The sequence below is a fragment of the Coregonus lavaretus genome (genome assembly GCF_964263955.1).
Source record: "Coregonus lavaretus genome assembly, chromosome: 11".
NCBI lineage: Eukaryota > Metazoa > Chordata > Actinopteri > Salmoniformes > Salmonidae > Coregonus > Coregonus lavaretus.
The window spans coordinates 37,562,871-37,590,573 of NC_139998.1; the positions used below are offsets into that span (position 1 = coordinate 37,562,871).

At 43.3% G+C, this 27,703-nt stretch overlaps 1 protein-coding gene across 3 annotated transcripts; it reads left to right on the forward strand.

Moving 5' to 3' along the window:
- Position 1: 1 nt before the first annotated feature.
- On the forward strand, positions 2–27,273 carry kiaa0513 (KIAA0513). Of its 3 annotated transcripts, XM_084172332.1 has the most exons (13): positions 12–82; positions 1,253–1,367; positions 4,766–5,285; positions 9,101–9,200; positions 10,938–11,011; positions 11,376–11,446; positions 11,818–12,022; positions 12,149–12,189; positions 12,399–12,480; positions 12,610–12,687; positions 24,901–24,981; positions 25,113–25,207; positions 25,507–27,273. In XM_084172332.1, exons 2-13 carry the CDS (start codon positions 1,310–1,312, stop codon positions 25,554–25,556), a joined length of 1,455 nt encoding a protein of 484 aa, XP_084028458.1. In that variant the 5' UTR covers positions 12–82; positions 1,253–1,309; the 3' UTR covers positions 25,557–27,273. The 3 variants fall into 3 exon arrangements, with proteins under 3 accessions (XP_084028459.1, XP_084028458.1, XP_084028460.1); XM_084172333.1 differs by lacking the exon at positions 1,253–1,367 and having other exon boundaries at positions 2–82; XM_084172334.1 differs by lacking the exons at positions 12–82; positions 1,253–1,367 and adding an exon at positions 1,678–1,763.
- Positions 27,274–27,703: the final 430 nt, after the last annotated feature.

The following is a 27,703-nucleotide window of genomic DNA, read 5'->3' on the forward strand; positions in this document are numbered from 1 at the left end:
GCCAGTTTTGAGACTACTGAAGTGAGCAGGCTCCGACGCATACAGGGAAGACTAAACCCCTCATCAACCTGGGACATTTCATGTACGTACAGCTGTCATTTTAACAAGGAAATGTACTGTTATTATACCATATGCATTTATATAATCAATTTCTTGACTTACGCTTGTAATTTGGTGTGTTTTAGTGACAATAACAAGCCATTTACAATCTTATTTCGATTTCACACTGTAGGCCTACTAGATGTCTGTCATTCATCATCAGATTGCTAAAGATGTCAAGTGTTGTTGGCAGGCACTGGCAACCCTATATATGTTTATTGGCTGGGTAACATGGGCTATCCCGCTGAAGTGGGTGTTTTAAAAAATGGAACACTAAAGATACGAGTAAACCACCATACTGTAGCCTAACCTAATGGGTGTTGTTTACAGTATTCGATCTATTTCCTGAAAAGAGATCTAGGCTCCTTGCTTTCAAGTGTACTGAAGTAATGGTTAAATTCAGAATGAAAATATAACTTGTTTTTATGGGGGGTTTCCAGGCTACTAGGCCTACTTGGCAGTTCTTACGATCAAGCATGTTGTTCTGGCAGCTTACCTTGTACACAAATATTGGCAATGAAAACAATGTAGCCTAACTGATGGGAAGGTAGCTACTACATTTTTTTCATTTGCCCCCCAAAATGATACATTGTTTCAATGCAGTGTCACTCTAACTAGCTCTATCTTTGATAAAAGTATCATTGCCATATCCGGTTGGAAATGTGTTGTTTTTATTTTACTCATGTATAAGAACTTTATTTATAGAGAGCACATTTCATACACCAGTTCAATGTACTAGCAGGAGCAGGCTGGTGTGAGTGATGAAGCTTACTCATAATAGGCTACTCATTGGTTTTGTTTGGCTTTGGGGCTGTCTTTGGTTTTATCTGGAACTGCACATGGAAGAGAACTTCCTGCTAATATTTATATGGTCATTCACACAGTGACTGTTGTCTCTTCTGGCTCCTGCTTTGCTGTTGTGTCCAAGTGGTCTAAAGAGCTTATCTTTGGTTGTGTCACCATGGTAGCTCTATTTAAGTGACCTTGTTTGATCAAAGTCATGAAGGGGAGGAGGGTTTGACTTCTTTGGGAAAACTCGTTAATAACAGAGGGATGTTGGTCTCCAGCAGGACATGTTTGTTGGGTATCATACTTGATTGATTCTTGGACAAAAATGGGAGCTTGGAAGACTGACATGTTTTCTCTGCTTCAGATTCAAGTTGTTGTGAGATGATGCACCAGAGAAACAAACAGCCATGTGAAAAGAACAATGGGCTATGTGAAATGCCAATTTTGCAAAGAAACCGAATTTTGCCTACCAAATTGGAGTGAGTAATGCATGTCCTCTTAGTCCTTTATTTCAGACAGCCTTTTTTCTCTGAACTAGCTATGTCCATGTCATGTTAGGTCAAATAATATATACAGCATCCAGCCGTAGCACTAGCAGCAAGGCATAATGAAACAAGATTCCAAACCTCCCTTATCAGTCATCAGCCTCTTCTGTCCCGCATTCCCTTCAGTGTGAAATGTTTAGTTATGCACTCAGTCAGTCTTATCTATGTTGCTAGTCCACTCCCATGGAGAGAGGGGCAGCCTACATGGACATCCAAGTGTCCAAATGCCTGTGATTAGATACGACTGAACCAGTTCACCCTCCTCTCCCAGTCCGGTGTGAGTCAGGACAGTCAGGCGTCTGGACTGGACTGCAGCCCTCCTACACTGGGGTAAGGAACATTTAGATTTTATAGCTAAGAGATTATAGGGAGGACACGTCAAGCAAGCAAGACTTCAGTTCCTGGCCTGCAGGCCATGAGATGTAATTTTAGAATGCCAGTGAGAACTGAAGGAAGAGAATCCGAAAAGGATCTCATCCACACTGAATTAACAAGATGTTTCCTCGACAGTCTATCACATATGTTGCTTGGATGATGGCTGTGGAGAGACTAGCCTACTGAATAATAGTTCCTGGGGTGAACATTACATTTATTTTACATTTTAGTCATTTAGCAGACGCTCTTATCCAGAGCGACTTACAGTTAGTGAGTGACATTTTTCATACTGGCATATTAGTATAACATAGCTTTTATGTGTCATGCCCTCAGTGAACATTTGCAAGGGCATATTTTACATGATAACAAGACCTTATTAGGACTCAAAATAGAACAATGTCACAATTTATGTAATGACCACTTTGGATTGTTGGAAACTAGATATTAGTATGTTGACGATGAAAGAGAGGCCTAGATATACATTTTGATAATAAAAATCAAGATGAGATGTTTTGTCTGCAATATAAAACTAGGTACCAGATCCTATCTACAGTGCATTCAGAAACTATTCAGACCCCTTGACTTTTTCCACATTTTGTTACTTTACAGCCTTATTCTAAAATGGGTTAAATTACATTTTTTCTCTCATCAATCTACACACAATACCCCATAATGACAGAGCGAAAACAGATTTTTAGAGATGTTTGCAAATTTATATATAAAAAAAAAAAATGAAATACCTTATTTACTTAAGTATTCCGACCCTTTGCAGCATTGAAGGGCCCCAAGAACACAATGGCCTCCATCATTCTTAAATGGAAGAAGTTTGGAACAACCAAGACTCTTCCTAGAGCTGGCCGCCCGGACAAACTGGGCAATCGGGGGAGAAGGGCCTTGGTCAGGGAGGTGACCAAGAACCCAATTGTTACTCTGACAGAGTTCCGGAGTTCCTCTGTGGAGATGGGAGAACCTTCTCTGCAGCACTACAACAATCAGGCCTTTATGGTAGAGTGGCCAGACGGAGGCCACTCCTCAGTAAAAGGCACATGACATTCCTCTTGGAGTTTGTAAAAAGGCACGTAAAGGACTCTCCGATCATGAGAAACAAGATTCTCTGGTCTGATGAAACCAAGATTGAACTCTTTGGCCTGAATGCCAAGCATCACGTCTGGAGGAAACCTGGCACAATCCCTATGGTGAAGCATGGTGGTGGCAGCATCATGCTGTGGGGATGTTTTTCAGCGACAGGGACTGGGAGACTAGTCAGGATCGAGGGAAAGAAGAACAGAGCAAAGTACAGAGAGATCCTTGATGAAAACCTGATCCAGAGCGCTCAGGACCTCAGACTGGGGTGAAGGTTCACCTTCCGACAGGACTGCGACCCTAAGCACACAGCCAAGACAACGAAGGAGTGGCTTCGGGACAAGTATCTGAATGTCCTTGGGCGGCCCAGCCAGAGCCTGGACTTGAACCCGATCGAACACCTCTGGAGAGACCTGAAAATAGCTGTGCAGCGAAGCTCCCCATCCAACCTGACAGAGCTTGAGAGGATCTGCAGAGAAGAATGGGAGAAACTCCCCAAATACAGGTGTGCCAAGCTTGTAGCGTCATCCCCAAGAAGACTCGAGGCTGTAATCGCTGCCAAAGGTGCTTCAACAAAATGCTGAGTAAAGGGTCTGAATACTTATGTAAATGTGATATTTCAGTTTGAATGTTTAATAAATTAGCAATGCTTCTCTCTCACGTCTCTCAAGTCATAAATCCAGTAGACCTACTTACTCAAGCTTTTCAGTAGCCCATCATCGTGATGAAAAGCCCCCCCCCCCCCGTCCTCTATGCTCATTCCCCTGAGGGAGAGTGTGTGGGTGGTTGGGCGGGAGATGGGGACTGCGGGGCGGTTCTGCTCGGGAAGCAGAAATACTGCAGCCTGTGCACTCACCGCTGAGATTTACTGAGCTCAACTGAAGGTCTCCCCCTGCCTCGGAGGGCAGGGGGGGCTCGGTGCATAGGCCAATGGAGTAGCTGGAAGGTGATTCTGCTGTGCTGTCTCTACTGCAGTGGGAACCACAACAACAGAGAAACCTTATTTTTCTCACTCAGCTCTGCTTGCCTCGGGCCTTGTGATAAAGCCGTGAGAAAAATAAAGAGTTGTGAGATTTCACTCTTGACATAATGACGTCAGATAAGGGCTATTTTAGGTAACATCAAATGCAACATGTTCAGGCTTCAACAGCGTGGGCTGTAGTTCATTCATTTGCCATGAAAAATTGAAAGGGGATTGTGTGTGTTTAGTGTGAAAAATGGACAACATGCATGGCCACATATTTCTTTATTTTCGTACTTTTAGAAAACATTGCGGTGTGTTTATGCGTGCGTGTGCATGTTTGTTCACTAATGCTGGGTCACAGTCAAACTGTCCCAATCCTGTATTATATAAGAGTCCTCCTTATCTCAATACTATCCCCAGTTATTCAGTCAGACCAGACATCAGCCTGGGGGTTAGACTGGCAGAGCTGCCAGATCCAGGATCAGACCAGACATCAGCCTGGGGGTTAGACTGGCAGCGCTGCCAAATCCAGGATCAGACCAGACATCAGCCTGGGGGTTAGACTGGCAGCACTGCCAGATCCTGGATCAGACCAGACATCAGCCTGGGGGTTAGACTGGCAGCGCTGCCAGACCCAGGAAGAGGACAAAACTATGTTCCCCTGACAGAGAAGCAAAATGGCTTAACTTCAGAAGAAATGGCCAGAGGGCAACATTTAGATACAGAGCTTGGTAGGAGGATAGCTTCAACACTAATGGAAAACACAATATCAATCCATATCCAGACAGTCATATCAACAGCTAAACCTCATCAGTAGGCAGCATTACTGTACATCATTATATTTTCCTATTTTGTTAAAGTTGGCCTATGAGTGCTATAAGTAACAATGCCCTCACTCCTCTCTTCACAGCGTGCACTGGGTCCGTGGGCATTGAGTCCATTCTGCCACTGCGCCCCTCGTGGATGACAGAGTCTGAAGAGCCTTCTCCTGTCTACTTTAGCTCTGCCTGTTTTCTGTCCTCTACAATGGAGGGGGTAACTGTGGACAACCTCATTAACTTTGATATCCCTTCATGTTCAGACGATACAGCCGCCTTATTTGCAGGTCCTCCTAGTGGGGCGCTGCTCCACACAGACATTTTCTCCTCTGAGCCGCTGGTCCCAGAGCCTGCCTCCATGGTTCCCCTGGAGCCACTGTTGCCTGAGCCCCTGGCCCCCATGCCCAGCTCCCACCACCATTGTGGGGGAGAGGACGGGGACAGTGATGCCACAGAGTCGGCAGACAGTGAGAATGACATGGACCCACACTCCCAGCAGTGGAACTCCAGGCGCTCATCCTCCTCGTCCAATCACAGTGCAGAGGTCGGGGGAGAGGCAGCGGAGAATCAGGCGTTCATGAAGACTTACGTTGAGAAGGTGTTTCATGGAAAGTAAGAACACCCTGGATTCTCTGAATGTGGGGTGGTGTGGGTCTCCCTGAGGGACTGTACAGTATGTGTAGCTAGAATGAACTATTTTACAGTGGTACTTAAACATGGTAAAGGTATTTTATGAGTGTGTATTATGAGTGTACTGTACTGAACAAAAATATAAACGCAACATGTAAAGAGTTGGACCCATGTTTCATGAGCTGAAATAAAAGATCCCAGAAATGTTCCATATGCACAAAAAGCTTATTTCTCTAAAATGTTGTGCACAAATGTGTTTGCCAAGGTAATCATCCACCTGACAGGTGTGGCATATCAAGAAGCTGATTAAACAGAATGATCTTTACACAGGTGCACCTCGTGCTGGGACAATAAAAGGCCACTCTAAAATGTGCAGTTTTGTCACACAACACAATGCCACAGATGTCTCAAATTTTTAGGGAGCGTGCAATTGGCATGCTGACTGCAGGAATGTCCACCAGACTGTTTCCAGAGAATTTAATGTTTTTTTCTCTTCCATAAGCCGCCTCCAACGTTGTTTTAGACAATTTGGCAGTGTGTCGAACCCACCTCACAACCGCAGACTACGTGTGTGGCGTTGTATGGGCGAGCGGTTTGCTAAAGTCAACGTTGTGAACAGAGTGTCCCGTTGTGGCGGTGAGGTTATGGTATGGGCAGGCATAAGCTACGGACAACGAACAAAATAGCATTTTATCGATGGCAATTTGAATGCAGAGATACCTTGACGAGATCCTGAGGCCCATTTGTTGTGCCATTCATCCGCCACCATCACCTCATGTTTCAGCATGATAATGCACGGCCCCATGTCGCAAGGATCTGTACACAATTCCTGTAATTCCAGTTCTTCCATGGCCTGCATACTCACCAGACATGTCACCCATTGAGCATGTTTGGGATGCTCTGGATTGACGTGTACGACAGCGTGTTCCAGTTCCCGCCAATATCCAGCAACTTCGCACAGCCATTGAAGAGGAGTGGGACAACATTCCACAGGCCACAATCAACAGCCTGATGAACTCTATGTGAACAATATGTCACGCTGCATGAGGCGAAATGTGGTCACCCACCAGATACTGACAGGTTTTCTGATCCACGTCCCTACCTTTAAAAAAAAAAAAGGTACACTACCTGACCCAAAGTATGTAGACACCTGCTTGTCGAACATCTCATTCCAAAAAATAATGGGCATTAATATGGAGTTGGTCCCCCCTTTGCTACTATAACAGCTTCCACTCTTGTGGGAAGGCTTTCCACTAGATGTTGGAACATTGCTGCGGGGACTTGCTTTCATTTAGCCACAAGCATTAGTGAGGTCGGGCACTGATGTTGGGCGATTAGGCCTGGCTCGCAGTTGACGTTCCAATTCATCCCAAAGGTGTTCGATGGGGTTGAGGTCAGGGCTCTGTGCAGGCAAGTCAAGTTCTTCCACACCGATCTTGACAAACCATTTCTGTATGGACCTCGCTTTGTGCACGGGGCATTGTCATGCTGAAACAGGAAAGGGCCTTCCCCAAACTGTTGCCACAAAGTTGGAAGCACAGAATCCTCTAGAATGTAATTGTATGCTGTAGCGTTAAGATTTCCCAGATTTGTCCGTTGGACTGCCAAATGGTGAAGCGTAATTCATCACTCCAGAGAATGTGTTTCCACTACAGCCGACGCTTGGCATTGCACATGGTGATCTTAGGCTTGTGTGCGGCTGCTCGGCCATGGAAACCCATTTCATGAAGCTCCCGACGAACAGTTCTTGTGCTGATGTTGCTTCCAGAGGCGGTCCCGTTCTGTGAACTTGTGTGGCCTACGACTTTGCGGCTGAGCCGTTGTTGGGCCTAGACGTTTCCACTTCACAATAACAGCACTTACAGTTGAATGGGGCAGCTCTAGCAGGACAGAAATTGATAAACTGACTTGTTGGAAAGGTGGCATCCTATGATGGTGCCACGTTACTGAGCTCTTCAGTAAGGCCATTCTACCGCCAATGTTTCTCTATGGAGATTGCATGGCTATGTGGTTGATTTTATACACCGGTCAGCAACGGGTGTGGCTGAACTAGCCGAATCCACTAATTTGAAGGGATGTCCACATACGTTTGTATTCAGACCCCTTCCCTTTTTCCACATTTTGTTATGTTACAGCCTTATTCTAAAATTGATTAAATAAAAAATGTTCCTCATCAATCGACACACAATACCCCATAATGACAAAGCGAAAACAGGTTTTTCAGAAATGTGTGCACATTTATTAAAATTAAAAACAGAAAACTAAATTTACATAAGTACTCAGACCCTTTGTTATGAGACTCGGAATTGAGCTCAGATGCATCCTGTTTCCATTGATCATCCTTGAGATGTTTCTACAACTTGATTGGAGTCCACCTGTGATAAATTCAATTGATTGGACATGATTTGGAAAGGAACACACCTGCCTATATAAGGTCCCACAGTTGACAGTGCATGTCAGAGCAAAAACCAAGCCATGAGGTCGAAGGAATTGTCCGTAGAGCGCCGAGACAGGATTGTGTCGAGGCACAGGTCTGGGGAAGGGTACCAAAACATTTCTGCAGCATTGAAGGTCCCCAAGAACACAGTGGCCGAGCAATCGGGGGAGAAGGGCCTTGGTCAGGGAGGTGACCAAGGACCCGATGGTCACTTCTGACAGAGCTCCAGAGTTCCTTTGTGGAGATGGGAGAACCTTCCAGAAGGACAACCATCTCTGCAGCACTCCACCAATCAGGCCTTTATGATAGAGTGGCCACACGAAAGCCGCTCCTCAGTAAAAGGCACATGGCAGCCCACTTGGAGTTTGCCAAAAGGCACGTAAAGGACTCTCAGACCATGAGAAACAAGATTCTCTGGTCTGATGAAACCAAGATTGAACTCTTTGGCCTGAATGCTAAGCGTCACGTCTGGAGGAAACCTGGCACAATCCCTATGGTGAAGCATGGTGGTGGCAGCATCATGCTGTGGGGATGTCTTTCAGCTGCAGGGACTGGGAGACTAGTCAGGATCGAGGCAACGATGAACGGAGGAAAGTACAGAGAGATCCTTGAAGAAAACCTGCTCCAGCGCGCTCAGGACCTCAGACTGGGGTGGAGGTTCACCTTCCAACAGGACAACGACCCTAAGCACACAGCCAAGACAACGCAGGAGTGGCTTCGGGACAAGTCTCAGAATGTCCTTGAGTGGCCCAGCCAGAGCCCGGACTTGAATCCGATCAAACATTTCTTGAGAGACCTGAAAATAGCTGTGCAGCAACGCTCCCCATCCTGCCTGACCAGAGCTTGAGAGGATCTGCAGAGAAGAATGGGAGAAACTCCCCAAATACAGGTGTGCCAAGCTTGTAGCGTCATACCCAAGAAGACTCGAGGCTGTAATCGCTGCCAAAGGTGCTTCAACAAAGTACTGAGTAAAGGGTCTGAATACTTATGTAAATGTCAAATGTATGTTTATTTTTATTTTTTTTCATTTGCAAAAAAATCTAAAAACCTGTTTTTGCTTTGTCATTATGGGGTATTGTGTGTAGATTTATGAGGGGGAAAATGTAATCCATTTATAATAAGGCTGTAATGTAACAAAATGTGGGGGAAAACCCAAGGGGTCTGAATACTTTCCGAATGCAAATCTGTATTCCCAGTCATGTGAAATCCATAGATTAGGGCCTCATTAATTTATTTCAATTGACTGATTTCCTTATATGAACTGTGAAATCTTTGAAATTGTTGCATGTTGCGTTTTTATTTTATTTCAGTCACAGTGAGTCTGTTTAAGGTGGGTCTGTATGAACCTCTTTTCTCTCAGGGAGGACTTTGACCAGGAGGAGAAGGCTCGCTTTGGGGAGCTGTGTAGTGGAGAAAATGGCAAGGGCAGGGAGTGGTTTGCCAGATACGTCAGTGCACAGGTAAGTTCCAGTATGTAAGCACAGAGATATGTACACTACCGTTAAAAAGTTTGGGGTCACTTAGAAATGTCCTTGTTTTCCATGAAAACATACATGAAATGAGTTTGAATAGGAAATATAGCTAAATGAATAGGAAATGTAGTCATTGACAAGGTTAGAAATAATTATTTTTAATTGAAATAATAATTGTGTCCTTCAAACTTTGCTTTCATCAAAGAATCCTCCATTTGCAGCAATTACAGCCTTGCAGACTTTTGCCATTCTAGTAATCTGAAGAGATTTCACCCCATGCTTCCTGAAGCACCTCCCACAAGTTGGATTGGCTTGATGAGCACTTCTTACGTACCATACGGTCAAGCTGCTCCCACAACAGCTCAATAGGGTTGAGATCCGGTGACTGTGTTGGCCACTCCATTATAGACAGAATACTGCTTCTTCCCTAAATAGTTATTGCATAGTTTGGAGCTGTGCTTTGGGTCATTGTCCTGTTGTAGGAGGAAATTGGCTCCAATCAAGCGCCGTCCACAGGGTATGGCATGGCGTTGCAAAATGGAGTGATAGCCTTCCTTCTTCAAGATCCCTTTTACCCTGTACAAATCTCCCACTTTACCACCACCAAAGCACCCCCGACCATCACATTGCCTCCACCATGCTTGACAGATGGCATCAAGCACTCCTCCAGCATCTTTTCATTTGGTCTGCGTCTCACAAATGTTCTTCTTTGTGATCCGAACACCTCAAACTTCGATTTGTCTTTCCATAACACTTTTTTCCAATCTTCCTCTGTCCAGTGTCTGTGTTATTTTGCCCATCTTAATCTTTTCCTTTTATTGGCCAGTCTGAGATATGGCTTTTTCTTTGCAACTCTGCCTAGAAGGTCAGCATCCTGGAGTCGCCTCTTCACTGTTGACATTGAGACTGGTGTTTTGCGGGTACTATTTAATGAAGCTGCCAGTTGATGACCTGTGAGGCATCTGTTTCTCAAACTAGACACTCTAATGTATTTGTCCTCTTGCTCAGTTGTGCACCGGGGCCTCCCACTCCTCTTTCTATTCTAGTTAGAGCCAGTTTGCGCTGTTCTGTGAAGGGAGTAGTACACAGCATTGTACGAGATCTTCAGTTTCTTGGCAATTTCTCGCATGGAATAGCCTTCATTACTCAGAACAAGAATAGACTGATGAGTTTCAGAAGAAACTTATTTGTTTCTGGCCATTTTGAGCCTGTAATCGAACCCACAATTGCTGATGCTCCAGATACTCAACTAGTCTCAAAAAGGCCAGTTTTATTGCTTCTTTAATCAGCACAACAGTTTTCAGCTGTGCTAACATAATTGCAAAAGGGTTTTCTAATGATCAATTAGCCTTTTCAAATGATAAACTTGGATTAGCAAACACAACGTGCCATTGGAACACAGGACTGATGGTTGCTGATAATGGGCCTTTGTACGCCTATGTAGATATTCCATTAAAAATCAGCTGTTTCCAGCTACAATAGCCATTTACAACATTAACAATGTCTACACTGTATTTCTGATCAATTTGATGTTATTTTAATGGACAAAAAAATTGCTTTTCTTTCGAGAACAATTACATATCTAAGTGACCCCAAACTTTTGAACGGTAGTGTATGTGTCTGTACATAGACACACAGTAATGGCACAGTTATCAGCACAGCTTCGCTGCTGGCGCTACATATTTTAGTTTTATGGTAACTAAACACACAAGGTTTTCTTTGCAGCGCTGCAACTCCAAGTGTGTGAGTGAAGCGACATTCTACAGGCTGGTGCAGTCTTTTGCGGTTGTTCTTTTCGAGTAAGTCTGACTCCCTCTTTCACTTCAACTGTTTTAATGTTTTGCAAGGTGCATATTTTTTTCCCTGATTTGATTTATTTGTGTTGGAGACTTCAAGTATAAGCCCAAAGTGCTCTACACCTAGATTGTTGATGGGTTTTACACAAAAGAGTTTGTAAAGACAAAACAACTTCCAGGCTCGGCTCTCCATCTCAGGAGAACAATATGTGAACACGTTTGTTTGTGTGTGTGGTCAAGTACGTATGGGTGTTGTGTACAAAGCTCTTTGTCTAGACCTAAGTCACACATGAGGGAATGGATGTATTTCATTGTACAATATTATTTGCACAATCATATCCCCATTACATAACTGTGTGTGTTGCAGGTGCTATCAGATGGATGACTACAGTCCAGCTAAAAACCTCATGACCATGTGTTTCACTTACTACCACACTGGTGAGATGTGTACCTGCTTAGAACCACAAATGAGACTTATTCTCCCCTCTCTTAATGGCCTCCTTCCAGTTTCCCAACATTAATGGGGAGGGGTCAACGTTCAGGGTTGTACCCTATGTGGTTGCAACATAACCACGGAGTCAGTTTAAGCTTACTGTACATACTATTGATGTGTGCATCTCTGCATGTGTAGATTATGAGAATGTATGTGCTATTACAATGCTATTACTATGCTATTACAATGCTATTACTATGCTATTACTATGCTATGAATGTGCTATTAGGGTCTATGCAGTAACTATTCACCCTCAATAGGAAACATGATTAGGGCATGGTGGTGTATAGTAAAAGGATCCTTCCCTGCACCACAGGTAAGTCCCAGCTGTCCCCCACTGAGCTGCTGCAGCAGCCGCCTTTAGCCATGGACTCCTACCTGAATAAGGCGAACTCCTGGCTGTCTGGCAAGAAGGACGCAGCCGAGCGGCTCCTGAAGAACTCCTCTGCTGCCAAGACGGACGTCAAAGGCTTCTTTGGAGGCCTGGAGAGCAAGTTGAGGGCGTCCGCTCGAAAGAATGAGTGAGATGTATTCCTGTTAATAACAAATCAATAATGATTTGTAAACACCAATCAATAATGTTTCTTCTAAGCACTGTTTTAGACAGTGTATTTACCTACTTTTCCTCCCAACTCTTTTCTACCCAGGGAGGCAGAGAGTCCAGTCGAGGTAAAGCTCAAATCACCAGGTACGTCAATCTCATCTCTTGTTGATTGTAGGGTAGATGCCCATAAAGAGTTTAAGATTCAAGCCAGTCAGTTCCTGTGTGATTTATAACTCACTTCATGTCCTTACATGTTCTTATAACCTACCTGCCAACTGGAAAAACTACACCTTTCTTGCCTCATAAAGTATGGGTTGCCTTTATCAGTCGCTCTCTCTGCCTATCCTCTACAGTGTCCTCCGTGCCTCCAGAGAAGAAGAAAGTGGAGAACGAGAAGGTGTACCTGTACACACACCTGAAACAGCAACCCATCTGGTATGAGATGGGTGTTCATTTACAGAGATGTTTATAGATGATTTAAAATCCACACATTAACAATGAGGTAGTGAATTATTGTCCTACATGGTTGGTGTTATAGCTGTGTTGTGGTGTCTCTGGTGACAGGCATACATTGAGGTTTTGGAACGCAGCGTTCTTTGATGCAGTCCACTGTGAGAGGAAGAAGAGGTCACCTACCACCAGGTGAGAGACTGATGTACCTGCAGGGGAGATGAAAGATGATACGGCTGTTATATCACAAAACTGGGATGTTACTGTAAAGCTCCTCTTACAGCATGTGTAGTGAGAACAGAGGATAAAATGGGAGTGTGTAAGAGTGTGCAGTAGATGGATAGATTGATTGAAACATATGCGTGAACGTGGGGTGTATTTTCAAGAGGTGGGAGGTTTGTCTCTTTGTTTGTGAGCACTTGTCTTGTCTGTGTGTATAAATGAGGGGTATGGGAATGTAATGTGAGTTTCAACACAAATGAGGTATTCAAATAAGTCTCACTGTATACCTGTCTGTAGTTCACTCAAACTGCTGTTGAGCTCCTGACTGTTGCCACCAGTTTCTTCTCTAAGCTCTTGTTCTCAACCTTTGCATGTGTCTTTAACCCTTTGTCTCCTTGTGCCTTGCTGCCGGGCAGGGGGACGGATGAGGAGGAGAAAGAGGAGAGGTCTGTCCTATCTGTCTGCTCCCCCTAACACTGGTAGACCGAGAGGTAGAGAAATAGGGAGGGAAAGCGAGGAACAAGGGAAAGAGAGGGAAGAGGGGAAAGAGAGAGGACGAATAAAGGGCTGAACCGAGAAAGGAACAGATTGATGCTCAACATTGTGACTTAGAGTGAGAGAGTTGAAAATCTTGAAAGAGCCGTAGCCGTAATTTGCACTGTTCAGGATGTGCTTCACTGAGCAGAACAGGGTAAGGGCAGATCCTTGTACTGTAGTTCAATAATAGGCTCAGCATTGGAGCAGTAGGATAGATTCTGTCGTATTAACTCGTCCTCTAATATCTGCATGAACCTATCCTCTCACTCACTGTATCCACTGTGCCTCAGTCATAGCTCAAAGCTGTCAATTTTAGACAACTAATTAAGTGTGTTTCTCTTGTTAATAGAAATGTATGTTGATTGCATACAATTTTCCTCATTTTGATCATGGTACGGGCATTACTTGTCATAAGTGCCACAAAGCTTACTGCTTGCTTGTCGAGCATCAGAAAGGCATGCATTTACTTATGCAATTCTTGTTTGTTTGTTTGGTTGTTGTTATTTCTGTTTGTTTGGGTTTATTTCAGGATTAATACATTTGCCTCGAGCATAAAGCAGGGTTTTAAAAGAGTTGTTAGGTTCATGATGGCGAGAGGTTTACAGTATTCACAGCAGTCTCTATGTATTCTGTTTTCACAGATGATTGCATGCTGACATGTTCACTCTTATCTACAGCATGAGGGGGGTTCTCTTTAGTAGGGCCTGTTGCATGTGACATGTTTTCTCTCTCTAGACCAGTGCATGTTAAGCCTAGCACTTTATAATAACTCCATGTAATAAAGCATTTATAATGGATTAATAAATAGATTATTAATCATTTATAAGTCATTACTCCCACATTTGTACATGTTAGTAACCTAGTTAATTATTCACACATTTTCTAAACTTGTAAAGTATTTAATAAAGATTCCTAAAATCATTAATAAGATTTTTAATATAGGTCCTTTATAAACCATTTACTAATAATTAGTTAAGTATTTTTGCATGGCCTCTAAAGGTTGGGCTATTTATACTTTATAAATGTTTTGAGTGACCAGTGTAATTTCTGTAAAAAGATGGACATACCATTGGTAGACATTCCATTAGTACCTGATGCTCCTTAAGGTCTCAAAATGGCCCCTAGAACATACACTACATGGCCAACAGTATGTGGACACCTCGTCAAATATCTCATTCCAAAATCATGGGCATTAATATGGAGTTGGTTACGCCTTTGCTGCTCTAACAGCCTCCACTCTTCTGGGAAGGCTTTCCACTAGATATTGGAACATTGCTACGGGGACTTGCTTCCATTCAATCACGAGCATTAGTGAGGTCGGGCACTGATGTTGGGCGATTAGGCCTGGCTCGCAGTCGGCGTTCCAATTCATCACAAAGGTGTTCGATGAGGTTGAGGTCAGGGCTCTGTGCAGGCCAGTGAAGTTCTTCCGCACCGATCTCGACAAACCATTTCTATATGAACCTCTCTTTCATGTTTCATTTTTTGGCATTAAACAGTCTGTACCTCCATTAATCTTTTCAACTGGTACTGGGGGACCTTCAGATGAGTCTTGTGAGGCCTGTGGGCGTCCTATAGCAAAAGAACCGACATGTTTGTGAGAGTCTCACCTTTGCACAGAGTTAAGTATTAGTGTGTAGCCCAAACGGTTCGGACGCTACTGTCGTGACGTGACTTACTTTAATGTATGACTGTTATTTATCGAATTACCTAACTATGTTTAATTGTCACTCAATTAAAATTATCATGTAACAATTAACTCATGAGGAATTTGGGGCACCACGGAATAAGTTGTTTAACGAGTTACCATCTCCCGAATTAAGCTCTTAGAAGATATATGTTATATATATCGATAAGTCACTTATTAAATAATTACCTCTTATCAGTCTCATTCTGAACGTCGCATAATCCTTGAACCTGCAAGAACCCTAACCTTATTGATGAATCAGCAATACACAAATTGGCTTAATTATTTATTTACTAACTAACTAAATAATAACACAATACAAACACACAGGTTATTGATTACTAATGTAATACAATGAAAACAGGTCCGTAGTGGACTGGACTAACATTAGCATGAATGCTTGGGTAGTGGAGGGGTCAGAATGGAAGGGAGAGACAGAGATTCAAACTATCATAGTTACTTTGGTGACTATGCTCACAGTAATCATAATACTTATGCACCCTAATAACGCTAATTCAGTTTAGAAATGCAACATGTATTTACGTGTAGCTGTCCTCGAGAGTTGAGTTGATGTAGGACTCTGGTTTGCCAACCAGAGGTCCCAATGTCCTTGGTAGAGTTTCTGGTCGTAGTAGTGGTTAGAATGGATACTTCAGATGTACCAGCGGTTGTCTGAGAGGGATTGTCCTCTATCTCGTGTCTTGAGTGAAAGTTCTCTAGACGACTATACAGTCGTGGTCAAAAGTTTATACTAATACTAATTTTCACAAAGTCTGCTACTCAGTTTTGATGATGGCAATTCGCATATACTCCAGAATGTCATGAAGAGTGATCAGATGAATTGCAATTAATTGCAAAGTCCCTCTTTGACATGAAAATGAACTTAATCCCCAAAAAATATTTCCACTGCATTTCAGCCCTGCCACAAAAGGACTACCTGCCATCATGTCAGTGATTCTCTCGTTAACACAGGTGAGAGTGTTGACGAGGACAAGGCTGGAGATCACTCTGTCATGCTGATTAAGTTAGAATAACAGACTGGAAGCTTTAAAAGGAGGGTGGTGCTTGAAATCATTGTTCTTCCTCTGTTAACCATGGTTACCTGCAAGGAAACACGTGCCATCATCATTGCTTTGCACAAAAAGGGCTTCACAGGCAAGGATATTGCTGCTAGTAAGATTGCGCCTAAATAAACCATTTATTGGATCATCAAGAACTTCAAGGAGAGAGGTTCAATTGTTGTGAAGAAGGCATCAGGGCGCCCAAGATAGTCCAGCCAGCGCCAGGACCGTCTCCTAAAGTTGATTCAGCTGCGGGATCGGGGCACCACCAGTGCAGAGCTTGCTCAGGAATGGCAGCAGGCAGGTGTGAGTGCATCTGCACGCACAGTGAGGCGAAGACTTTTGGAGGATGGCCTGGTGTCATGAAGGGCAGCAAAGAAGCCACTTCTCTCCAGGAAAAACATCAGGGACAGACTGATATTCTGCAAAAGGTACAGGGATTGAACTGTTGAGGACTGGGGTAAAGTCATTTTCTCTGATGAATCCCCTCTCCGATTGTTTGGGGCATCCGTAAAAAAGCTTGTCCGGAGAAGACAAGGTGAGCGCTACCATCAGTCCTGTGTCATGCGAACAGTAAAGCATCCTGGGACCATTCATGTGTGGGGTTGCTTCTCAGCCAAGGGAGTGGGCTCACTCACAATTTTGCCTAAGAACACAGCCATGAGTAAAGAATGGTACCAACACATCCTCCGAGAGCAACTTCTCCCAACCATCCAAGAACAGTTTGGTGACGACCAATGCCTTTTCCAGCATGATGGAGCACCTTGCCATAAGGCAAAAGTGATAACTAAGTGGCTCGGGGAACAAAACATTGAAATGTTGGGTCCATGGCCAGGAAACTCCCCAGACCTTAATCCCATTGAGAACTTGTGATCGATCCTCAAGAGGCAGGTGGACAAACAAAACCCCACAAATTCTGACAAACTCCAAGCATTGATTATGCAAGAATGGGCTGCCATCAGTCAGGATGTGGCCCAGAAGTTAATTGACAGCATGCCAGGGCGGATTGCAGAGGTCTTGAAAAAGAAGGGTCAACACTGCAAATATTGACTCTTTGCATAAACTTAATGTAATTGTCAATAAAAGCCTTTGACACTTATGGAATGCTTGTAATTATACTTCAGTATACCATAGTAACATCTGACAAAAATATCTCATAACACTGAAGCAGCGAACTTTGTGAAGACCAATACTTGTGTCATTCTCAAATCTTTTAACCATGACTGTACATGCCAGCTCCTTCAGAGTTTCTCCATTTCAAACGTGTGGACTAAAGTCTCACGTTTTCTGGTCTTTCTGGTCTTGTAGAAAGTCAACCATTTGCAACGTTTAGCTCACGCTTCACGTCTGCTGGTCTGTAGCATTTCAACCATTTTAAGCCGTGGGGCTTGCTGGTATGGTAGAAATTCAACCATTTGCAACGTTTAGCTCACACTTCACGTCTGCTGGTCTGTAGCATTTCAACCATTTTAAGCCGTGGGGCTTGCTGGTCTGGTAGAAATTCAACCATTTGCAATGTTTAGCTCACGCTTCACGTCTGCTGGTCTGTAGCGTTTCAGCCATTTTAAGCCTTGGGGCTTGCTGGTCTGGTAGAAATTCAACCATTTGCAACGTTTAGCTCACGCTTCACGTCTGCTAGTCTAAAGGTTGATTTGTTTTTCAAGGCTTTTTATGCACTCGGGGTAAAAGGGGCATTCTATCATGTTTACACGATCTCTGATGTCACTCGGGGTGTGGCTAGGCACTGCATAGTTTATATGAAAAACTATTATCTCATTAGAAGACTAAAATCACATTCCTATCTTCACCAAAATACTCTCATACTTAATCATATATTTTATACAACAGTAGAAATTAGTAGAAAAAAAAAACTAGTAGAAATTCCCTGTCTTAGGTCAGTTAGGATCACCACTTTATTTTAAGAATGTGAAATGTCAGAATAATAGTAGAGAGAATGATTTATTTCAGCTTTTATTTCTTTCATCACATTCCCAGTGGGTCAGAAGTTTACATACACTCAATTAGTATTTGGTAGCATTGCCTTTAAATTGTTTAACTTGGGTCAAATGTTTCGGGTAGCCTTCCACAAGCTTCCCACAATAAGTTGAGTGAATTTTGGCCCATTCCTCCTGACAGAGCTGGTGTAACTGAGTCAGGTTTGTAGGCCTCCTTGCTCGCACACGCTTTTTCAGTTCTGCCCACACATTTTCTATAGGATTGAGGTCAGGGCTTTGTGATGGCCACTCCAATACCTTGACTTTGTTGTCCTTAAGCCATTTTGCCACAACTTTGGAAGTATGCTTGGGGTCATTGTCCATTTGGAAGACCCATTTGCGACCAAGCTTTAACTTCCTGACTGATGTCTTGAGATGTTGCTTCAATATATCCACATAATTTTCCTTCCTCATGATGCCATCTATTTTGTGAAGTGCACCAGTCCCTCCAGCAGCAAAGCACCCCCACAGCATGATGCTGCCACCCCCGTGCTTCACGGTTGGGATGGTGTTCTTCGGCTTGCAAGCCTTCCCCTTTTTCCTCCAAACATAACAATGGTCATTATGTTTCCTCCAGCATCTTCACAAGGTCCTTTGCTGTTGTTCTGGGATTGATTTGCACTTTTCGCACCAAAGTACGTTCATCTCTAGGAGACAGAACGCGTCTCCTTCCTGAGCGGTATGACGGATGCGTGGTCCCATGGTTTTTATACTTGCGTACTATTGTTTGTACAGATGAACGTGGTACCTTCAGGCATTTGGAAATTGCTCCCAAGAATGAACCAGACTTGTGGAGGTCTACAATTTTTTTCTGAGGTCTTGGCTGATTTCTTTTGATTTTCCCATGATGTCAAGCAAAGAGGCACTGAGTTTGATGGTAGGCCTTGAAATGCATCCACAGGTACACCGCCAATTGACTCAAATGATGTCAATTAGCCTATCAGAAGCTTCTAAAGCCATGACATCATTTTCTGGAATTTTCCAAGCTGTTTAAAGGCACTGTGAACTTCGTATATGTGAACTTCTGACCCACTGGAATTGTGATACAGTGAATTAAAAGTGAAATAATCTGTCTGTAAACCATTTTTGGAAAAATGACTTGTGTCATGCACAAAGTAGATGTCCTAACCGACTTGCCAAAACTATAGTTTGTTAACAAGAGGTTTGTGGAGTGGTTGAAAAATGATTTTTAATGACTCCAACCTAAGTGTATGTGTCAGCGGCTGATGTGGATGTGGTGTAGAAGTCAGGCGCAGGACACAGAAGCTTCGTCCAACAGACTTTACTAGACGACAAATACAAAGTAACGGGCCTCAACTAACCCGGAGGCGAGCGATTACGCAACAGTGTGCAAAACACCAAAATACAAACAGAACACGCAAATAGTGCGTCCGTACTCAAAATCAACGGCACCTAATGACAGGCGGAACACCTACACACAACTCACGACAAACAAAACGAGAAACTTATAGGGGACATAATGAACACTAAAAGGAAACAGGTGTACAAGGAAGACAAAACCAAACAAACATCGATAACATACAACGGTGGCAGCTAGTACTCCGGGGACGACGAACGCCGAAGCCTGCCCGAGCAAGGAGGAGGAGCAGCCTCGGCCGAAACCGTGACAGTATGTAAACTTCTGACTTCAACTTTAGATGTAAACTGGATAGATAGAATATGTACACATGCCGATTTGCAGTTATTACTTGATACCATCCTTAATGACATCACAAAATAATAAACAATTTGACATGATTATTCTTTAGATCCCCACTGACCATTTCCCACATTCTTTTAAGTAGGAATATTGTTTCATTATCCACTTTTGGATGTTGGAGTCTTGGTGGGAAGACTTCCTTTGTCTCACAGGGAAATTCTTTCTTCCCATACTAGAGACCAAAAGGAGTCCTTTTCTGCAAACTATTTATGACCGGCTGTTAAGTCATAAAACTGGTCCCCAGGAAAGGGGGTGTTCAAACCTTTGCCTAGCAGGAATGTTTGATCCTCAACCCATGAGGGCAAGTCATGACACTACAGACAAAAGTTGGCAGATCGGCTGTACCGACTTCAGATGAGTCCCCCGACACTTGTGGAGGTCATAGAGCAAAACAGAGAACACCATTGTGCTCGTGAGAGTCTAATCTTTCCATAGAGGAGTCATAGTTTGTAAGCCAAACCATTCGGACACTATAGACGATTTTGTGAGAAGAACGATTTCTCATGGTCTGACAAATACCGCTCTAGCTCTGTCACCTTTCACCGCAGATGCGGAAGTGCGACATATGTGGATTGAGATGCATCCAATGCAACAAAAACATATCTCTAGCTTTTTTATTATTATGCTAATTATATTTACATGCGAGCGTGGACATCAACCTTAGGCGGTTTTAAAGAGTTTCAACCTTTAAAGGCATGAGGTGTGAAAATGTTCTGTAGTTAAAAGACTGAAGCACAGGAAGCATTTAAAGGTTATACATGTAACATTTCTTCCTCAATCAGTAGTAATGAAGAAATACAAATTCACTAGTGAAAAACAGACCAGTCCGGCCAGCTGTTGTGTGTAGGGTACATCTCCCTGTTTTATGATTAGTTCGCATTGGCGAGGTTGACAACATTGCAAAATATTCACATTACAACTCTTCCTTAAGTCCTTGCAACAGTTGTTTCAAAACAGTTTTTGTGAATAAAATGTTAGATATATTTCCTTTAACATCCTGTGTTGTGTGCTTATTATTTTACCATTGATATGTTCTAAGCTATTTTGAGACCTTAAGGAGCAGCAGGTACTGCTGGAATGTCTACCAATGGCATGTCCATCTTTTGGTGAGAAATACCACTGGTCATTTATAAAGTATAAATAGCCCAGACTTTAGATGAGGCCATGCAAAAAGACTTAACTAATGATTAGTAAATGGTTTATAAGGACTTATATTAAGCACCTTATTAATGGAGCAATTATTAATAAATGATGATTAAATTATTTACTCATCCAGAATATATGCTTTATTAAGTGGAGTTATTACAAAGAGCTACTGTTAAGTCTTCTTCCACTGCACGCTGAATGCTGTCTTACTGAGCCACAATGAGCATGACAATTGTTATGAAAAACTCATTAAAGTAGAACGGTATGTGGCTTGAAGTCTGGAACAGTATGTTGTAGCACTTTATATCTATGTTCTTCTTCATGGGTATTGTCATTAATTACTGTAGCAGCCCATCAAATACTAAGCATTCAGTTTATTGTATTATTTATTTCAGAAATCCTCCTCTACCTTCTATGTGTACAGTCGTGGTCAAATGTTTTGAGAATGACACAAGTATTGGTCTTCACAAAGTTTGCTGCTTCAGTGTTTTTAGATATTTTTGTCAGATGTTACTATGGTATACTGAAGTATAGTTACAAGCATTCCATAAGTGTCAAAGGCTTTTATTGACAATTACATTAAGTTTATGCAAAGAGTCAATATTATGGCAAGGTGCTCCATCATGCTGGAAAAGACATTGGTCGTCACCAAACTGTTCTTGGATGGTTGGGAGAAGTTGTTCTTAGGCAAAATTGTGAGTGAGCCCACTCCCTTGGCTGAGAAGCAACCCCACACATGAATGGTCTCAGGATGCTTTACTGTTGGCATGACACAGGACTGATGGTAGCGCTCACCTTGTCTTCTCTGGAAAAGCTTTTTTCCAGATGCCCCAAACAATCGGAGAGGGGATTCATCAGAGAAAATGACTTTACCTCAGTCCTCAACAGTCCAATCCCTGTACCTTTTGCAGAATATCAGTCTGTCCCTGATGTTGCCCTTCTTACATTTACATTTACGTCATTTAGCAGACGCTCTTATCCAGAGCGACTTAAAAACCTTATAGCCAGTGGGATAACCACTTTACAATATATATATATATATTTTTTTTTTTCTTTCTTTGGGGTGGGGTAAGGGGGGGTAGAAGGATTACTTTATCCTATCCCAGGTATTCCTTAAAGAGGTGATGTTTCAGATGTCTCCGGAAGGTGGTGAGTGACTCCGCTGTCCTGGCGTCGTGAGGGAGCTTGTTCCACCATTGGGGTGCCAGAGCAGCGAACAGTTTTGACTGGGCTGAGCGGGAACTGTGCTTCCGCAGAGGTAGGGGGGCCAGCAGGCCAGAGGTGGATGAACGCAATGCCCTCGTTTGGGTGTAGGGACTGATCAGAGCTTGAAGGTACGGAGGTGCCGTTCCCCTCACAGCTCCGTAGGCAAGCACCATGGTCTTGTAGCAGATGCGAGCTTCAACTGGAAGCCAGTGGAGTGTGCGGAGGATCGGGGTGACGTGAGAGAACTTGGGAAGGTTGAACACCAGACGGGCTGCGGCATTCTGGATGAGTTGTAGGGGTTTAATGGCACAGGCAGAGAGCCCAGCCAACAGCGAGTTGCAGTAATCCAGACGGGAGATGACAAGTGCCTGGATTAGGACCTGTGCCGCTTCCTGTGTAAGGCAGGGTCGTACTCTCCGAATGTTGTAGAGCATGAACCTACAGGATCGGGTCACCGCCTTGATGTTAGCGGAGAACGACAGGGTGTTGTCCAGGGTCACGCCAAGGCTCTTCGCACTCTGGGAGGAGGACACAACGGAGTTGTCAACCGTGACGGCGAGATCATGGAACAGGCAGTCCTTCCCCGGGAGGAAGAGCAGCTCCGTCTTGCCGAGGTTCAGCTTGAGGTGGTGATCCGTCATCCACACTGATATGTCTGCCAGACATGCAGAGATGCGATTCGCCACCTGGTTATCAGAAGGAGAAAGGAGAAGATGAGTTGTGTGTCGTCTGCGTAGCAATGATAGGAGAGGCCATGTGAGGATATGACAGAGCCAAGTGAGTTGGTGTAAAGCGAGAATAGGAGAGGGCCTAGAACTGAGCCCTGGGGGACACCAGTGGTGAGAGCACGTGGTGTAGAGACAGATTCTCGCCACGCCACTTGGTAGGAGCGACCGGTCAGGTAGGACGCAATCCAAGAGTGAGCCGCGCCGGAGATGCCCAACTCGGAGGGGATGGAGAGGAGGATCTGATGGTTCACAGTAACAAAGGCAGCAGACAGGTCTAGAAGGACAAGAGCAGAGGAGAGAGAGTTAGCTTTAGCAGTGCGGAGAGCCTCCGTGACACAGAGAAGAGCAGTCTCAGTTGAATGACCAGTCTTGAAACCTGACTGGTTTGGATCAAGAAGGTCATTCTGAGAGAGATAGCAAGAGAGTTGGCTAAAGACGGCACGCTCAAGAGTTTTGGAGAGAAAATAAAGAAGGGATACTGGTCTGTAGTTGTTGACATCGGAGGGATCGAGTGTAGGTTTTTTGAGAAGGTGTGCAACTCTCGCTCTCTTGAAGACGGAAGGGACATAGCCAGCGGTCAAGGATGAGTTGATGAGCGAGGTGAGGTAAGGGAGAAGGTCACCGGAGATGGTCTGGAGAAGAGAGGAGGGGATAGGGTCAAGCGGGCAGGTTCTTGACACCAGGCCATCCTCCAAAAGTCTTCGCCTCACTGTGCGTGCAGATGCACTCACACCTGCCTGCTGCCATTCCTGAGCAAGCTCTGCACTGGTGGTGCCCCGATCCTGCAGCTGAATCAACTTTAGGAGACGGTCCTGGCGCTTGCTTGACTTTCTTGGGCGCCCTGAAGCCTTCTTCACAACAATTGAACCTCTCTCCTTGAAGTTCTTGATGATCCGATAAATGGTTGATTTAGGTGCAATCTTACTAGCAGCAATGTCCTTGCCTGTGAAGCCCTTTTTGTGCAAAGCAATGATGACGGCACGCGTTTCCTTGCAGGTAACCATGGTTAACAGAGGAAGAACAATGATTTCAAGCACCACCCTCCTTTTAAAGCATCCAGTCTGTTATTCTAACTCAATCAGCATGACAGAGTGATCTCCAGCCTTGTCCTCGTCAACACTCTCACCTGTGTTAACGAGAGAATCACAGACATGATGTCAGCTGGTCATTTTGTGGCAGGGCTGAAATGTAGTGGAAATGTTTTTTGGGGGGATTAAGTTCATTTTCATGGCAAAGAGGGACTTTGCAATTAATTGCAATTCATCTGATCACTCCTCATAACATTCTGGAGTATATGCAAATTGCCATCATAAAAACTGAGGCAGCAGACTTTGTGAAAATTAGTATTTGTGTCATTCTCAAAACTTTTGACCATGACTGTATGTATGAGTGTGAGTGGACGGGTGTGTGATGTTGTGGTGCTGATCAGGTCAAGTTATCAATCCTGTTCACAGGGTTGGTTAACTCTGGAGACTCCTTTGGTGTCTTCAGAGTTAGATAAATCCGTCTTTGGTTTTTCTTCTCCATATGTATAATCTCCCAAAAACATGACACCTTATTGTCCCTGGGGCAGTTTAGAGAGTGGACAGGGAATTTTATAATGAAGAATGTGTTTGTTTTGTGTATATTTATGTTTGTCTGTATTTGTGTCGTGCTGTATTTAACTTGATTTATATTGTATTTGATTTTTTTTGTTCTATTAAATTGTATATGCAGGGCTCCCTTGAAAAAGAGACACTGGTCTCAATGGTGACTCCCTGCTAAAATATAAATAAAATACAAATAAATAAAGGTCCTCTGTTTTCTCAGTTGTACATATGACTAGATATGTATTACTACACTGGTTATAAAGCTTCCCAAAGTTTTTGGACAGACATTTCTATCTGTTCCCCAATCAGAGGGACACCGCAATCTAACACGCAATATCCAGCATGCCATCGCTTTAGTTTGACCTGTTTGCCTTTGAAAGAGTTTTCATTACATCTTTTGTTATTTTCATCTCATTCCAATGATGTCTGGTTTGTTGTTTTGGTGTGGGTAGAAGGTCAGAGGTAACCTTGGAGACCTTGACCCCTAACCTCTCTCTGCTCTCACCTTCCTCCAGGGAGAAATGGTGTCATATGACCCAGGAAGAGAAAGATGACAGCTCCAAAGTCGACGAGAATATTGCCTTTGGCCAACTGGGGTGAGTGAGGGGACATACTCAACCCTATGGATAAAAAAACGAACTTTTAAGTAACATTCCATCTGAGGAGTAGAGGAATCTGCATGGTTTGTATATCTCATGGTCAGTTAACTCTTTGTGTCTGCTTTCAGGACATTCACTCACAACATGCTGGCTTTTGGGCTCAGTAAGAAACTCTGCAATGACTTCCTGAAGAAGCAGGCAGTCATTGGGAATCTAAATGAAGGTACCCCTACATGAACCAACCTTCCTCACATCAATAAGATCAAATGGGTCATTTGGTTATCTGCCACACTTCCTTTCTTTTCATATAATGTACTTTGTTTCACCTGTTTAAACTGTTTTAATCTTATTAAAAACCATTATTAGTCTGCCAAATAATCATCTTTACCATGTGAAGCAAAAAATAAGCTCCATTGCATTAATACAGGCTTTTTTGCTGAATGAGACTAATGATATTTATAACTGGAAAAACGTGCTTAGTGGTTTTGATTGAAAAGAGCTCTCTGTTTCTCTCTCTTACAGAGCAGTACAAGCTGTTGAGCGACCACATTGAGCAGATGGCCACGGAGTGAGTGGCAAAGAATGACACGCTTCAACCTCAAAGACTACTTAGTACACTATCAACAGTAATTAGCTGAAGCTACCAAGCCCTCTGTACCCAACACCCAGTATATCTCCTCCTCCCTCTCTAGTGTTGTGAAGGCTCACCAATAACTCCGTATTCCATCAATATCGAGTACAGTAAACTCCAATCACATATTTCAGTAAATTCTCCATAACCTGCAACAATAACTAACACAAAAGCTTTTATCAGAGTAATAGTAAACCTGCACCTGCATAGTCAATATTCCAGCTTCACCAACCAACATACTGTAACCTACCCTCTCCTGGGCACTGTAAACAAGGACGTTCACCCTATTACATTTACATTTTAGTCATTTAGCAGATGCTCTTATCCAGAGCGACTTACAGTTAGTGAGTGCATACATTTTTCATACTGGCCCCCCATGGGAATCGAACCCACAACCCTGGTGTTGCAAGCGCCATGCTCTACCAACTGAGCTACAGAAGGCCTATCTCTATTACATTATTTTATACTGACACTAATAAGTCCGTTCCTCATAGGTCATTATTTTACTGTATAGTTGGACTATTTCAGCCATGTCAGCATCCTTTAACCCATTTTACATAATCACGCGGCCTCTCTACACCTCTGTGTAACCGGCCCAGGCTCCCTACAGCCCTTCTCCTCTAGTCTTCCATGTCCCCTGACTACAGTATACATACAGTATATATATTTTAGATATAGATATACTGTAACCTGCTCCTTGCACATATCCTATAATTAGTGTTATTTCTATTGTTTGCAATAGTGACCTTTTATGATCTTGGAGCATAAGCTCCTCTCTGCCCAAAGTCGAAGTGCCTTGAATGTACCCGTGGGGAAGTTTCCTTTCTGTTTCAATGGTAATCAATGCAAGTCTCAATTGTAACAATCTGTAAAACCACTTGATACAATATCCTGTTCATGATACTACCATCTACCATCTATATACTAAGTGTCAGCAGATTTCCAATAATGTCAAATTCTCATGCTCAGTGTCCTCTGTGTTTAGTGATTATCATGGTGTTAGATCGTGGCTAGTGAAAGTGCAGTGTGTAGTGGTGAGAGGCTGCAGCATGGCTTCAAGCAGCAGTCCCATACCTTCTGTTTTATTCCTAGAGTAGCCTTGTCCTGAGGTCTCTGTGCTATATGCATGGCATTCATCCTTGCCCTTATTAGTGTGCAACAAGCATTGTGCAAATGGCGCATCATGCAGCAAGGGCGTCAATGTTTTCTTTGCATTATTTAAGCCCACCAGAGGGCAGCCTGGTGACTTGTTCAGAGCACTTCATTTATCAATGGAGTTAAAAGTTTAAAAACTACTGTGTGGATCCAGCTTTTGAGGGAGACATAAGCAAATTATATAATTCTTGACATCTTGGAGCATTGACATTTCAGAACTATGTGAATACAGAGTGTTGTAAAACAGCAATTATGATTATTGTAAATTTTTCTCACCTCTGGATTGAAGTACTGGAAAGTTCTTTTTTAAATTAATCTATTGTCTATATCAATTGATTTTGTATTTATATTGTATTTTTTTCACCCATGTTTTATTATGTTCAAAGACTTGTTTATCACTGGTTTTGTGTCATATCTGCTGGTGAATGACTATGTAACTGATTATGGTCATTGTGTTTTGATGTCTATCTCAGTGGCAACTAAAGCTTTCCACTTATTAAGACCCTAAAGTGCCCTCATAATTCCTCCCATAGGAGTGGTCCATTCAAGTGCTAGACCAAACTATATGTGTGCTATGTGTAAAATGTTTAGTATAAAGTATTCGTTAGTTACAATGTGTAGTTGCATATGATGCCTAGTAGTTGTAGTTCTATGCCTTGTCTTGGAGACGTCTCTCTCTCTCTTTCTCTCTCTCTCGTGGGCTGTTTAGCAGAGGACCAGCTTCTTGCCACAAGGTGGCCCTTGTGTTCTGCTCTGTCTCAGTTGATTCCCTTGGATTGCAATGCTGCTCCCTGCTTCAAGTCTGGATCTGACCTTCTGTTCAGCAATCAGACATTTTGTGCATATGCATGTGATGTCCTCTATTGCCATACTGCTGAATGACTTACCCCTTTGTTTTGTGGCTGTGTGCAGTTTTAGTTTAGCACCAAGCCC